The following is a 16,390-nucleotide window of genomic DNA, read 5'->3' as shown; positions in this document are numbered from 1 at the left end:
GTTTTCTATGGGAGTGCTTGGGGCAAATTAGCGATATCATCAAAATCTCTATTTTTAAAACACTAAGAAGACTCGACACAACATGAAACTTTGCTGGTAGTATCACCAGGGTCTCTACACATGAACACGAGCATTGAGAACATTGTTTGTGTACACAGAGTTTACTAAAAAGAAGGTTTTTGGACAACTCACGTTAGCAGTAGCTTGTTCCGCTCGCCGCCGTCCTGCCAGTGGAGAAGTGTCGATCTCAGAATGTGACGTAACCTGGAGGACAGTTAAGGTGGAACGCTCCTAAAGCTGAGTTCCATATAAATGCAGGATAATTCGTTGTTTTGTCGTTAGCGAAAAACAATATCGACCTTGAAGTTGAAAAAGGAGCCTCATATAAGAAACTATACTAAAATCAAAAGCTGGAAAAGTCACGTGAGATATCGCGTCACGTTGTTGCTGGAAGACAGTAGTTCCACCTTAACTGTCCTCCAGGTTACGTCACATTCTGAGGTCGACACTTCTCCACTGGCAGGACGGCGGCGAGTGTAAAACAAAAATATGGTAAATCTTAAAAGTGCCTCTTTTGTCTTAATTAGGCTTTTACAAGAAGGTTTGACTCGAGTGCATTCACCAAAAAAAGCCTAGGTTGCATTTTGGTGAAAGTTTCGCTTTAATGCAGAAAAGTTACATAGCATCTATTTAATGGTACACATGGAATAAAGGAGATAAAACAGGAAAATCTCTACTGAAGAAGACCTCGCTGAATTTCTCAAAAAAAAAACTAAAAAACACAAATAGCTGCAGAAGACTACTCTACAGGGGGACACAAGAACTGAAAATAGTAAATACTACAGTTAATTTTCAAGGATGAAAAACGCTGCGCCCCCTAAAAGAAGCAGTGGGTCGGAGGATCGTGTTATGTAGCTGTCTAGGAACGTGTCGGCAGCGTTATGCAACCTGAGCCGGCCGCCTCGACACGGAGGATGTTCTGCATTGTTGGAACATCAAAGCAGAAACGGAGCGGTGCAGACAGACGTGATGTATGACCACTTCAAGGAAACTTCACCTCTGGATCCAAGCTGTTTTTAGAAACTGAGCGGCGGCCTGAAGAGGCGGAGGGCTAAGTGCAGGAAGCACTCACATAAGCAGATGTCAGCTTGTGTTGTATCGGCAGAACGCGCTAATGGAACCAGTGGGGATCTTGATTGAAGAGATTAGGTTTGGTGGGAGTGACGCGGCGAGGTTTCTGCAGTTAAGTACGGCTACGATTTGCTGCGAGCTAGTCAGCTTGTCATTCGTTTTTTTTTCTATGTTGGGCGGCTACTCCTGTTCGGTCGGACCGCAATTATGGTCGCAGGAGGAAAGCTTCAAACCCTGGAGAGAGAAACTTTTGAAAGGCCAGGACATTCCTCAGTTTGACAAAGGGAGTATATAAAATAACTCTTAAAGATGAACGACGGCTGCAGAGAGATAAGGAAAGGTATGCTGAAGCTGAACGTGAGATACAGCGCAGCGTAGATAAATTAGCAAATGTTTCCGGATCAGTAATGCGTGTTGTTTTCGAGGGACGGGGTCGCATAGAACAGAACATCCTGGTCCACTTCACTTGCAATAAAGTTTCTTGACAACGTTTTGGTACCGAAACGTTGTTGTCAAGAAACTTTATTGCAAGTGAAGTGGACAGCGTGCGGGAGACGGTCCTTCGGTCTTCTCCTTCGCACCCGTCGACCTTAAGGTGTGCAAAAGTTGCACTGCAATTCATTAAATAACTTAAATTATAACTTAAAATATAACAGCAGAATCATCTTCTTCTACACAGAACATATGGCAGAATGAAGCAGCAGTAGTAAACACCGGTTCTGCTGCAGGAGGATCTCGGACGGCGGTGACAGCTGACTGAGCAGCGACATCACAGCTGCGTCTCCGCCAACATGTCAGGTGTCTAAACTCCATGTTCCTATGGCAACACACTGACGGTGCCAACACCACCTCACACACACACACACACACACACACACACCTGAGTCCTCACCTTCATCCGACTGCTCTAAATATAAAACGGATTAAGCAGCGTGCTTTCACACACCGTCACCGCCGCCGCTGCTGCCGTGTTTACAGACAGATGGAGCTCAACATTTGGGATTTAACCTAATCACAAACACAGCGTGATTTTGGCGAAGACTGAAATCATCTTGGATTTTAAACACAGTGGCACAAAGACAACATGCCATTTCATGCTCCCACTCAACTGTGGTAGTTATTTTACTGAGATAAAACCAAAAAAATCTTATTTTTGTTATTTTGTTTGTGCTTCTTCAGAAGAAGTTACAGGCTACAGTGTTCAATTAACCACTAAAATTCAGGAGATTCAACACAAAGTTCAGTCTTCCATTATCTGAGAGTAGAAAGTGATGTAAAAAAGTGGAGTAACTATAAAATCCAACCAGAAACCAAGACGGACGGCAGTAAGTCTATTTACTGCGCTCGGCCCGAGTTCGTCTGTTCGTCTGCAGCTGCTGTGGTCTGTGACGGCCGTCGGTTAAATCAGGGACGAGATTAAACTGCATGACATTCTGAAAACAGGTTTACATTCGCGTTTACATACAGTGACACTAAATATATCGAGCCATCTAGGTGCATTAAATACAGTACACACTAACGCACACACACACACACACACACACACAGGCCGTAGAGATGAAACGCAGGTAACAAAGTCAAAACAGTATTTTTACTATTTCTATAAAACATGATAATGATCTCGGCCCTTCACGTCACGTCAGCGTTTATGTCACATTTTTCATATTTACAGTAAAATAGTCAACGTGAAAATTTGGATGTTTAAAACATTATGAGCCAATCGTACGTTCAGCAAGTCTTCTTCTTCTGCTGCGTTTAACAACATTTCAAGTGTGCAGTTACTTGCTCCTGTGTATGGGCCCCCTGGTGGCCACGGGGCCCGGGGCACGTGCCTGGATGCACATGCTAAATGAAAATTTAGTTTAAAACCTTGACCGGAAAAGAAACTGATTGTTTGTTCATTTCTTGACATGTAATGATAAATGGATGTCATGTTAAATGGTCAGAATGTCTTTCTTCTGTTTCAGCTGTGCATCTGATATCTGTACGCTAGCTAGCATCCACACTGAGCGTCTGCAGAAACCTCCAGTAACTTCAGCTCATTCTGTTCCTTTCCTGCATTTTACTTTCTCTCCATGAAGCTCTGGGAAATTCCTCAAACCTCCCTGTTCAGTGTCCTGCTGCTCGCACTCAGCCTGTCATTTGCACTAACGATACGTTTGCTGAATCGCTTGCATGAATCACTGTTGTCTCGCTGACCACACGGTGAGTTCATCACCGTCACGGCAGGAATATCAGTGTTCACGATGAATACCACTCATATCCTCAGGCTGAGCACCAGAAAAGCTGCTTTACTTTACATAACTGAAACACAGGAAACAATGTGTGAGCTTCATGTTCACCCTCCATACGTGGTGTTATGAATGCACTGAACAGACCCTTTAAAGTTGCAGAGAAAGATCCCTTTCAGAGCACGAGTAGATCAGCAGTAACCTCGAGCGGAGCCTCAACATAACACAGGACTCAACCAGAACTCCTCCACAAGCCGCCTGCAAGTCAAAGGAAATACTTGCTGAACTAAATCACTTTACCAGCAGACTGAGAAGGGAAAAGACTTGGTGAAGTGGAAAAAGATGACACCAGGCAGAGAAGCGTGGCTGGCAGCAGCTGCGTGTGTGTGTGTGTGTGTGTGTGTGTCCTCGACAGTCTGCTGTTGTGTCTAAACACAGCCCACGAGAACAAGACATTGTGTGTGTATATTACACAGCACATGATCATCTACACTGTAAATCTGCAGCTTTACACAACGAGCGACAGAGAGACACACCGAACGAATGAGCTCGTCACGTCTGAAGCGAGACGTGAAGGTGTGAACGTTACCTATGACGTGTCTGACACTCTTCATCCCGCCACCTCGGAAACGTTCACAGGCATTTAAAAAAAGGAAAAAAGTTAAATCCTTCCAGTTTCTCTCACGACATCCAAAACATCTGGGGACAGCGTAACATCCACTCTGTGAACAACAGCTGCTTCTTCATCAGCGTCGTGATCCTCCTCATCATCATCATCAGCATCAAACTCAGGCTGCTGCAGACATCCAGACAAACAAATCACGTCTCCGCTCTCCTTCCTCCAGATCAAACACACACACACAGAACACCAGCCGGCGCACAGCCCTCAACTGTGTGTGTGTGTTGTTACATGCGCCTGTGGTCAGTTTTTCCAGCTCCAGCGGTAGTGAAAGAGCTCTCCTCTGAGCAGAACTCAGCCAATCAGAAGTCAGAGAGGGAGGGCACAGAGACGCTGTGAGTGGAGGGATGGAGGGAGTGGGAAGGAGAGAGAGAAATGTGTGTGTGTGTGTGTGTGTGTGTCTAGTGTCTTTACGAGGCCTGCCAAATGTGAACAGTCTGTGAAGGTAAACTTTATAGACCACATGATGGGCCGAGGCGTCTCCTCACTGGGTCCAGGTCGAGTCCGTACGCTAACAATAAGCTAGCAGCTGAAATCAGATCTGAACCACCGTCTGTCTCCTGGTGAGGAGGAGATCTGGTGGAGACTGAAGTTATTGTCAGCGGATACAAAAGATGAATCACATTGTGCGGGTGAATCACGAGCCGTTACTTAATACTTTCTTTGCCCGTGCAGAGGAAGATCTCAAGCGTACAGACTCCTGGGAAACGGCCCCGGGATATCAGGAAGACACAAAATTCACTGGCTCGACTTTCCCACCGGAGTCAATAACACACTGATAACATCGGACAAAATCTGGATCCAGCATCGACACCTTAGAACAGGAATCAACAAAGAAACGTCACATCACGTCAGCTGTACCAGAGACCTGGACAGGCTGCAGTGGACACACAAACATCAGTGAGTTAGAGGAAGTGAACATCCACTGCACTGACAGCGCCATCACAAAACAGACAAGTTGGAATAAGGTTTGTGGTTCTAGATCGGACTGATAGGGATCACTGATGATGATGATGATGATGATGATGATGATGAGGAGACGGTTGGTTGGTTCGCTCTCAGAATGTGACGTAACCTGGAGGACAGTTAAGGTGGAACTACTGTCCTCTGGCAGCAACGCAACGCGAGATCTCACGTGACTTTCCCGGCTTTTTATCTCAGTATTGTTTCTTACATGAGGCTCCTTTTTCAACTTCAAGGTCAATATTGTTTTTCACTAACGACAAAACAACAAATTATCCTGCATTTATATGGAACTAAGCTTTAGGAGCGTTCCACTGTAACTATCCTCCATGTTACGTCACATTCAGAGATCGATACTTCTCAACAAGCTGCTGCTAACGTGAGTTGTTCAAAAACAACGCTGCAGTGAGAATGTGGCTCAGCAGGTCGGCGTATGAGAGGTGAAGACACATGACACCGTTCACCCCGGGCATCAGTGTTGCTTACTTCTGTGGTTTTCCTTGGTTTTTTTTTGGCAACAATTGCTTAGCTCATATGCTGTAAATCAGCTTGGAAGGAACAAGTAGAGAAGCAAATACATGAGACCAAAAGACACAGAGAGACAGAAACACCCGGAGCAGAAAGAGGAAACAGCAACAGGGCAAGTTTAGCAATCAAGGTTCCTGTTTGATTCTGAGTGATGAAGTCCATCAGATGTTGAATCCACTCAAACAGACAAAGAGGCAGATACAAGGGTTCAATAATGCCAGGAATGTTTATATGACTACTCTGTGTGTGTGTGTGTGTGTGTGTGTGTGTACACGAGCTTACTGTTTAACACACTGGAGGAAACACATGCTGCAGCGCCGCTCTGTTCTTTCCATTCAGCTCTCCTCATCACATTTGAATGAACGTCACAGTGATAGAATCATATGTAAACACACATGCACAACACACAGACACACACACACATCTGTGAACACACACACACACACACACACACTGGACCATAGCAACTGACACACACACACACACATTGTTTGCGATACAATGCCTATCGAGCTGTCAGATTTGTTCTGGGAGCTGCTTCCTATAAGAACATAAACTCTGCTGTATTCCCAGGAAAGTGATGCGTGCATGTGTTCATTATTCTCCTCTATTGTGAATAAGTTTACAGAAACAAGAACTTTGAGCTCAGGAAGTGAAAAAAAGCTCGACTCCGCAGTCTTACGGTAAGATCACATTCTTGCAACACAGATTATCTGCTGATAAAATCACATGAATGTCTGCAAGTTTATCAAAAGACATCAGATTCACTTTTGTTTCTTACACTGTCAAACATTTTTTTACTGTTGATGTCGGCTTGATGTTTCACACACGTCGGTCATATACTGCTCATCTTCTCTGCAAAATATATATTGAAGGAAACTTAACTCCCCAAATGTTTAGACTGATATCTAACCGTGAATATCTAAACTTTCTGACATCCGAGGCCTACATTCTACATCCTAAAAGTTCAAACAGTAAGAGTTCTCCATGCATAGAACTTTAGTAAGGTCACTGCAAAGTATCTGTATCGTATTTGTATCGGAAAGGAAACCAACGGTATCGCAAATCCCGACTGTAGGTCCACTTGTGATGCAGCGTGCCTATATTTTTTTTTCTATATATGTTGGGAGGTGACAGTTATTTAAGTTTGAGGTAGACGGGACGCCTGTCGAGCCAGACACCCGTGTTCAAGACGGTGTTTTAACATCTACAAGCGAGAAAACACTTGATATTTTTAAAGCATCCAGCCGCTTTGTTGGCGCCGACAAAACCAGATGTTTTACCCCAAAACATGTTTGTTTTTGTGCCTAAACGATACCAAACCATAAGCACATCTTTGTTACACCATAAAATCGAACGAGATGAACATACAGAAAGGAAAAGTCGATTAAACAGATACTTGGTTTGCAGAAATGAGAGCAAAGGAGGAAGTCAGGTGACGTTGTTGTCGAGTGTTTTGGAGGACGGTGGGGGTGGAAGGTTGAACAAAACAACACAGTTAACATTGTTTTTTGACTCATGACCGCGATCATTCCTGAATCTTAACTATGCAGTAATTGTTGTAATCACGACCACGACGGTCCACTTTCAAAAATAAGACCGGACGAACCGGATCCCGACGTAAAGCGGAGGAGTCTGATTCGTCCTGAATCAGACTCAGGAATCAGACCCCGATCCCTTACTTATTAAGGGATAATGTATGTCCCTTGCCAACACAAAAAAAAAAACTTTACAAAGTGTGTCTTTTTACAATTTATTTGTTACTGTTAGCGTTTTCAGCAGAGAACTATAATTCGCCACACCGACGCCGTTTCTCTTCTCCCTCTTCGCTGCTTTCCTCTTTTTTTCTTTTCTTGACCAGTGACGACAACTCAGCCTTTTGCCAAGAGTTGAAATCACCGTATTTTCCAAGAATATTAAAGTTAATGTGAAACTCATCCATACTAGTGGCCTAGGAGTACGTTTTTTCCAAAATGAAGTAGACTACAGATCAGCTGATGTCGCCTAGCGACCGAATACGTGACCGGACAACTTGCGGAGCAAAGATTTTATAGCGCGGAGTGATACGAAATACATGAATCAGAGGCCGTTGTCAAGGAACGTGACAACAGCCTCTGATTCATGTATTTCGTAGCACTCCGCGCTATAAAATCTTGTCCAAATATGCTTAGCAGCGGTCAATTATACGAAAATAATTAACCGCCGAACGTTGGGAAGGCTCATTCAAGTGAATGGAGCGTTCTACAGCATTAAGAAGAACCGTGTAATAACTGGTTATAATGTCGGTCATTATCAGGAAGGATAACTCTTCTCTTTACTGGTTAACTTAAAGTTTATTGCTGAGCGGTTTCACATAAAGCCCTCATCTCTAACAACGACTGTATACAAGTGTTAAGGCCTCCACACACCACCCAGACTCAACCAACAGCCAGCTGCCTTCATCCAACCACTCTGTTGCCTCTCGTCTGACCCGTTTAGCAGAAAAGTTGTATTGAACACACCGCTTCGACGTGCTGCCAGCTCCACAGTAGCATGTATGTTCTGCACTTGCACGAGATGCAATAAGCGGGTGGTGCTACATTAAAACAGAAAATGACGGAACGGAGTGCATAGAAAAACAAAGCGCACACAGTATTCCGCCCCTCCCACACACCGCGCTGATTCGCTAGCACACCGCCAATCAGAGAATCAAATGGCTCAGACAGCCGACAGCCAACCTCCTCAGACTTCGCTTGTTGAATCGGATCAGACAGCGTCCGAGCGGCTCCGAAAGCTTCCAACGCAGCTGAACACACCAGACAGATTTGTTACTGACCTCGTCTGAGTCTCCCCAAATGCTTCAAACATCCAACGGTTGGGCCGGTGTGTTCCCGCCATTAGAATGCTGAAAGGCCGTCCTCCTCCTCCTCCTCCACCTCCTCCTCCACCTCCTCCTTCTCCTCCTTCTTCTCCTCCTTCTCACACCTACAGTCTGCTGCTGGGACCAAAGCACCTGAACACCTCATGATCTCCCCCCCAGCAGGGACATCAGCAGCAGACACTGACCCGCATGCATCTCGCTAACGCTAACAGATTCGGTTGCACAGTAATCGTAATAGAAAGCTCAAGTAAAGAACATTTCCTGGTAAAGTTGTGCATCAGAATAAATCAGCAAACAGCACGATGAAGCTCGTTAGGCCGACAGAAAATGATACATGATAAGCCAGTTGTCCTGCTGCTGTATGGCAAACGCTGCCGTACCACCAGACCACAGAGCAACTTGTGATATCACAAAAAAAGTCAACAACGTCTCTGGCGAAGCTGCCTGTGATGCCGAGGAGGACGTAGCAGCAACAGTCTCAACACACGCAGATCAGCACAGAGTTAGCTACAGTACCGGTTTAGAGAGAGCTGGCGGCGAGGTCGTGAAGGAGGAAGTCAGCCGACGGAAATCTACACAGTGAAGATACTCTAGCGAGCATAAAAACAGCGTGAAAGCCTTTGAGCCACAACAAGCCACAGAGGAGGATAAATGGAAGACTCACTCGACAGCGAGGTGGAGGAAAAACTTTGCCAGACAGCCGCGGGGCAACACTACATCCAGAGGTGTAGCGGAGAATCTCAAAGCCAGAGACACACAGCAGGTAAGTTTACCGTAGATCAGGTGAGGCGGTTTGATAACAATCTGGCAACGAGTGTGTGCGAGGCTGCAGTGTATGAATACCAGGTTGATCACTGATGAGGCGCAGCTGTGACAGCAGGTGAGTAGAGTTGGCTGAGTATCACCACAAATTTACACGTAGACTATAAAACTTCAGATCAATTCTCACATTTCTCTACACTAGTTCACTTTTTCTGAGTTTTTCCATCTCCGTACGTCGACCCTGCAGAGAAATGTTTCTCCTCGTGGGTCTGGAATGCTCGTGGTCACCGTTCAGATGATCTTACATGCAGTAAACGCTGGACGTCTGCACACATCTGCAGACGACGGGATGCAAAAAGATCGATTCCCAGGAGAAGACAGAATATGTAACATGGATATGAACATGTTGCACTGTTGTATTTCAGTATCAGTAGCTATCCTATGTATGTATTTGTATTGCATCACCTGGCATTTCAATCCTTTTGTGATTATTATGTGATTTAGTATTTTGCACTTTTGCATTTCAGGGCAGTATTTTGTGTTTGCAGTTTGCGTTTTCGGGTTTTTAAACCGAAACTGATAGAAATGAAAAAAATGGATCAGAGTAATAACTGTATCTTATGTGGACTGTCCTCATGAATGTGACTGTGCTGCATGAACTCCTCAGATGACGTACGTTGAACAGTAAGAGCTGTTCCTGCGTACTGACTGTCACATGGTCATAAACCTCACCGCCTGGAGGAGGACAGCAGTGCAGAAAGTGCTCGTCCTGCTTCACATAAAAGAAAACATGAACCTCTGCTTCGCTCTGTGAGTCACTGTAGAGCTCTCTCGCCCACTGAGAGGCCGAGGCTCAGTCATAGTCCTGTGACTGTCCGACTGAGAGGTCGGAGGTTATCGTTTTTGTATTTTTTTATTCACGTGACGGAATCGTGACAGAGAGATTTATACAGACAGACACACAGGTAGATGCTTTTTCACCCTGACGACAGAAATAACATTAATTGATTCATAATGTTCCCATTTTTCTTCACTTTTCTGATTTTTCAACAGTATAAAAAAAGACACTCTTCAGTCTCACACACACACTGTGCAGAGCTTGTGTTGTTTTTAGACGCTTGTTCCTCACAGTCCAGGAGAAGAAGGGGGAGGGGGGGGTTTCCTAACGCTTCTCAGGAAGAAGGCGTCAACACAAGAAGACAATCAGAGGATGTCTAATGACAGGATCCGCTGATAACAGGGCTACCTCTCACACACACACACACACACACACACGTATCATTCCAATGAATATCATTATCGCCTCGTGAAACATACACTGTGCTGACAAACACGCACGGGCCTGATAATGTCTTCACACCAGTTATAAAAAAACACACTGCAGATGAACGGCATTATCCTTCTGTGGCACGAAGTTGTGATCACTCGTGTGGATGTGTGTTGATGTGTGTGTAGCTGTCTTTGCTGTAATCCCCCAAAACTTTGAGCAACAACAGGGTTTATGATGATGTCATATCAGCCGTCATTCGAAGTAAATGAACCCTGACTCATTTCATTTAATTTCTAACTCAACACAAAATCCGTGTTTAAAGTTTTGTCTGCTGGCACTGGTGTCACATCAGGTTCTGCTCTGATCCGGAGCGGTTTCCAACGGCAGTGGAGCTCAGAGAGATTACTTTTTAATTCAGGGATTGTAAAGTGAATTTATCTTCACTCCTGTTTATCAACCCGACCGCAGCAGCGATCCACAGAGGCGACCTCCACTGTTGTGTGTTGATGTTCTGTAATGTTGTCTCTCACTTTTGTTATTGCGACCAGATGACCAGACGAAACGCACCGTTACCGTGATTAAACTTGCGGATTATTCTCGGGGGTTTGACAGTGTTGGAAACATTTCAGACAATGTAAGAGGATCAACTCTTTTTACTGTAACGGGCAAAACGAAAGAAAACCTCAGGAGGATCAACAGAGCTGGGACTGAGTATTTCCAGCAACAGGATAGTTTGATGGAACTGAGTCATGGTTCATAGGAATGAAAAAAGAATAATGACATCATTGTGACATCAGTTTTTGATCGTTAAAGGGAGGAGGGGGTGCTCTCTGTTCTGGAGACCAGACTTATCTTGATCTATATTGAGCTTTCCCCCTTTAAATGATGTCATCATTCTCCCTCTGAGGAATGCAGGGTTGCTCACGGCTGCCTGGATTTCAGCATTACCTTAATAACAACTCCAACCAGAAAGTTAATCCTTTGGGACTTTGACCGCCGAGTCCCCAAATCACCCTGACAGACTGCTTCTTTTCCTTCTCTGTCTGATTCTGTTAACAGGTCACAGTCCCACAAACACCAGGAGGATGAAATAACAGGTACAACCATGAAACATGAAATGGATTCAATATGAAAATATGATTCAACAAAAGAACCTCAACTCAGGCGTAACACGGGCCCTTATCGTTGGAAACATTTGGTATTACGTACGCAACCGCGGTCTAGTCATTGCTGGACCAATTTCAATTGACAAGTAAAAGTGACCCAATAATATAAAACAGATAACCGGATGCCAGCTGAATCACTGTCTGCATTCACTGATTGGTTTATGACAAAATACCTGCAAAACCAACGTGATTAGCCGATGTAGTCCTGCATCCTCAGACCTGCTGTATCTCCACAGCACTGTGTCAGCGCTGGAGTAAGTGAAGCTCTCGGTGCTCTGGCTTGTTTGCACTCCTCTAAACCAACCAGAGTCTACTTGAGCGGCACTAAACCAAAGACGCTGCTACAGTAAACAGTGTTGGAGGGAACTACCAAGCAAGCTGTACTATACAAATGGCGGAATTTCCAGTAAAGGTAAGATAAGAGCTGCTAGCTTGTTTAGGCTACCGTTAGCATCCAGGTGAGTCTCAGAGTAAGATGCCAGTTTCAGCATGTAGGGTGCTAGCTTGGAGGTTTTGTTGTTTCATGTAGGGATTTTGAAAAACACACCGATATTGGGGGACGAGTATTGACATTTAATTTTACTTTTTATCTGCAAATTGGTGCTTTTGGTCAGAGTATAACGTGCACCACAATATGAACTTTACTTTGCATCTTCAGTAGACGTTTAAATGCTGCACAGCGGTGAACTAAATATCAGGGAAACCCTAACAGCACAGTGAGCCTGCAGAGGAAACAGAAGGCGTTGTTGTGACTCATATGCTAGCCTGTCAGACGACCATGGCAGCCGTTGGCTCATCAGAAAAAAGCAGTTCACAGACAATTTCAGCCAGCAGCCGCTGTAACGTCAGTGTGTAGAGTGAACAGGCCTTCATGTGGTAAATATACCTGACCTGATCACGTTCAATACATCAGTCTGATGTCTGAGTTATGATGCTGAGCTCATAAAATGCTGGAATGCCACCAAGCTAATGTTTGCAATCACTGCCGTTGATTATTTCCTGATCATTTATTTCAATTTGCACCATCAGTTTTCAGCCTCTCACCATGTTAGTGCGATATTGACAATAACAGAACCTATCAATAGTGTCAGTGGCCATGTGTCGTTGTGCAGGGATCTGTGATGATCCTGCAGAGCTTGTATTGGGGTCCTCACAAAAACAGGCTACAGACAATAAACTGCTGCACAAATGCTGAAGGGAAGCATGGGATGACGGATGGAGGGATGGGTACATACTTCTCAGCGAGGCTGATTCAGTCTCCCGACACACCCCCAGGAAGTGGAAGTAAGACTCCATCTCCGCGGTGGAGATCCGCACGGTGGAATAGGCTGGTCCATACTGACCACACTTTGGGCAGCGGGACATGCAGGTGTGGCACTGCAGCACGCCGAGAACCCCCATCTCAGGTCATAACTCCACCTGACTCCACGCCGGACGAGCCTGTGTGTGTTTCTATCTACTGTGTCTGCAGCTGAAACAGGAACGATCCATTGTTCCTCGATGCCTCTGCTGCCTGACACACACACACACACACTCACACACACACACACACACACTGTCACGTAGACCCAGTTTTCTGTGCTGCTGCAGCTGTGTACCTGTCCAGCAAGGTGCCTCTAACCTCCCTGCTTCTCCCTCTCTGTCTGCCTCTCTGTCTCACATAATCTCTGCATTACAAAGTTAAGCCTATTACAGGACATTTGCATACGCCCGCCCCCGTGACGACCTCAAACAAACACCTACAATCTGCTGTGAGGGAGTGACTCCACACTTTTACCTCCGTCCACTCCATCTCATTGCACCGTAGCTGAGCATGTGTTATTTTAAGCGGCGGTGCACCTGGATTACACTGATGCAGTCAAAGCTGAGACGCAGCACGTCTTTTGCAGCTTTCTTAACTCCTCACCTGTACTAGAATAATAAAAATTAGAATTTTCCATCTAATTCTATTAGATAAATTCAATGTGAAGGGTCACATTTAATACAATGTTGTGTTTTTATTGTGTTGATTCAATGTGTGGCCGAAGAACCGATCTGAAATGCATCATATTTATTTATAATAATTGAAAAACAATGTATGTTTAATGGAAACGTTACCCTTAACTTTATTTGTTAAAACTGAATAAGCACAGGTTCATGTTTGTATCTATTTAATTTAATTATTTTATTTTAATTTTAGACTAAGTTTAATTTTAAATAAATAATTTAATAATTTTAAATTTAATTTACACACATTGACTCAATATAGAAACAAAAATGCGCTGCAGTGACTCTTTACATCGAACTCATGTAACAGAATAAGTTATAAAATGTACATGTAATTAAAATAGTCGCTATAGAAATGAAAAGTCACTGTATTAGGTACAAGTGTTTTAGTTATGAAAGTAAAGCAGAATTTAATTATGTGGATCACAACGAAAACATGGTGACAGGAGGATCTTCAACATGTCCAGAAACATGTATCCAACTGTTAAACACATAAACAAATCTAAAGATCAACAATATATATTTCCTCTGAGGGAAACAAACTTATCAAACAGGATTCACAAACTGTCAGAGCTGACAGCTGTGGATGTGGCTCTGACGTATCCAAGTATCCACCAGGCTCACCACCAGCGAACCTGGTCACAAAAATACCAAACATGCAGCTGACATATCTTCCAGATTTACACGGCAACGCACACCGACTGCAACCTCACACAAATAGAGCCGTTAAAGTGAGATTTGTTCTAAGATACTCTGTATTGGAGTGTCAGAGAAAGAAAGAAAGAAAGAAAGAAAAAGTACAAACTTGGGTGCCGATATCAAAAATGACTCGTGCAATTGATTGTGTGTGATGTCGCCTAGTTACCTGGACTCCCTTTGCTATTTGTCAATGGCAACAAAATAAATAAGTGTTGCATCTTCTCATAATGAAAGATCATCTAAACCGGAGCAGTGGGGCCTAATTCTCTTTGTTTCACATTAGATCATTACACGTGTTATTTAGCAGATGTTTCTGTATTTGAAATGATGTTCAGACATCAGTATGTGTGAAGCCAAGAACGTCCAGCTGAACGTTGTCCACACTGATACAAACAGTCGAGTCCTTAGGAGTGTCAGTATTTCCTTTTGCACATCACACATTGTTAAAATGAGTGGAAACATCACACGTCCATACTGCTGACACTTATATCAAGATGTTGCTCTTGTAGATAATGACCTCAGTCCCAGAGAGTTTGGACACTGTGTGAAACATTGGAAGCTACGATTTGATTAAGCAGATGTGCTCAGTGTTCCTCAGCCCGTGTTGTAACATCCTTTATACAAACATGTGTCTCACAGAGTGGTGGACCTCGCCCCAACCGACACGTTCGAGGATGCTCCTCGCACACCAAATCCTGACGCTCTCTCCTGTTACCAGTCCAGCTGTTCACCTGTCCCAGCTTGTTTCAAACGTGTGCCGGATCCTGAAACATTCTTCACACTGTGCGTCTGTTTTGTTGAATATTTAAGGAGTCCAGTCCCCCATCATGTCCAAGTGGCACCAAGCAAACAGGTGCTGACCCTCCGTAAGACATCTACGAGTTACTGAGTGAGTCGTCAGCACGCTCCACACACACACACACACACACACCTGTAACACTGTACAAACCGCCAACACGCTCTTTACTTACACATCACTGATCCCATGCTGCTGCTGCTGTTCTAGCTCTGTGAAAATCCAGGCAGACAGGAGGGTCCGAGCCACGCGGCTAAACCATCGCCCAGTCCGGCGTCCGCAGCAACATAACGTACAGGTCCAGTGACGCGGCGGTCCGGTCCTCCCTCAACACTCCAGAACAAGCCCTCCTCTTTTGGTGTGTAAGAGAGCAACGCAGAGAGTGAGAGGGGAATGTGTGTGTGTGTGTGTGTGTGTGTGTGTGTGTGTGTGTGTGTTTTCACCAGAGCAGGGGTCTGAGCCTCTCCTGGCAGCCTTGTGACCAGCTGAGCAGCTCAGTTTTTACACAATACTCCCATCAGGCAGCAGGGACTTCCCTTCCCCTCGGCATCCTTCCCTGTTTACTCCCACCTTTCCTCCCCCTCCTCCTCTTTCTTCTATGCTCCCCCTCAAAGATGGTTCTCTCTTTTGTTACATGCTCTTAAGGGAGCGATAGAGAGATACAGAAGTCATGAGGTCAGACGTAAAAACCACAGTTGGTTCGCTGTTTGTTTGTTTTCTCTTGGAGCATCACCTCCGCTTGCATTTCACTGTCTTTCCGCTTCATCTCTCCACCTATCAGCCCTTCTTTACCTTCACCTTCTGATCTTTTTATCATGATGATAAGTTAAGGGGCTGATTGCCAGTCACTCCTAAAAATAGCATCAACATTGCAGCGTACCAGGGACCTGCGTATCAGTCTGGTGAGGGTCTGAACACTGACTATCTCTAGTGCTCTCCTGGGTGAAAGTCCGCTGCTTCTTTGACCTGACCTTCCGTCCCGGTTGAGACCTGTTGAGACTTTTTAGCTGACATCCTCTTTCCGTATGAGGACTATCTGAGTGGAAGCAGTGCAGCAGTATCAGCCAGTCAGAGTCTCTGCTGTGCATGTTCAGCCCAGTGACTGTAAAAATAGTTTCAGCCATAGAAACAATACGTTTTGGGAAAGCAAAAGCTGTTCCATAGTCAGTGAAGACAGCTGTAATTATTAAAATTAAAGTGGATCTGTTTCGTCAGCTGCACGTGAGAGCAGCAGCGGCGTCGGACCTGCAAACTCTCATCACCTGCATGAACTTCAGGTGAACAATCCACTCGACCAACCCCAACCTCTGACCGACATG

The 16,390-nt window shown here is 44.7% G+C and overlaps 1 protein-coding gene across 8 annotated transcripts in view; it reads right to left on the bottom strand.

Moving 5' to 3' along the window:
- Positions 1-16,390, bottom strand: part of mcf2l2 (MCF.2 cell line derived transforming sequence-like 2) — a 109,883-nt gene that overhangs the window by 80,309 nt on the left and 13,184 nt on the right. For 5 of the 8 annotated variants that reach the window (XM_030433060.1, XM_030433066.1, XM_030433063.1 and 2 more), the window contains exon 1: positions 12,826-13,006. The exons of 1 other annotated variant lie outside the window; for it this stretch is intronic. In XM_030433060.1, coding sequence (XP_030288920.1) covers positions 12,826-12,991 — 166 coding nt within the window. In that variant the 5' untranslated portion in view covers positions 12,992-13,006. Of the gene's footprint in view, positions 1-3,951; positions 4,324-12,825; positions 13,007-15,246; positions 15,500-16,390 lie in introns of those variants that run through there. 2 more of the 8 variants (XM_030433065.1, XM_030433064.1) reach the window with 2 other exon arrangements.

The sequence above is a fragment of the Sparus aurata genome, chromosome 11 (assembly GCF_900880675.1).
Source record: "Sparus aurata chromosome 11, fSpaAur1.1, whole genome shotgun sequence".
NCBI lineage: Eukaryota > Metazoa > Chordata > Actinopteri > Spariformes > Sparidae > Sparus > Sparus aurata.
The sequence above is the reverse complement of the archived record's forward strand: the minus strand, read 5'-3'. Positions and strand labels throughout refer to the sequence as shown.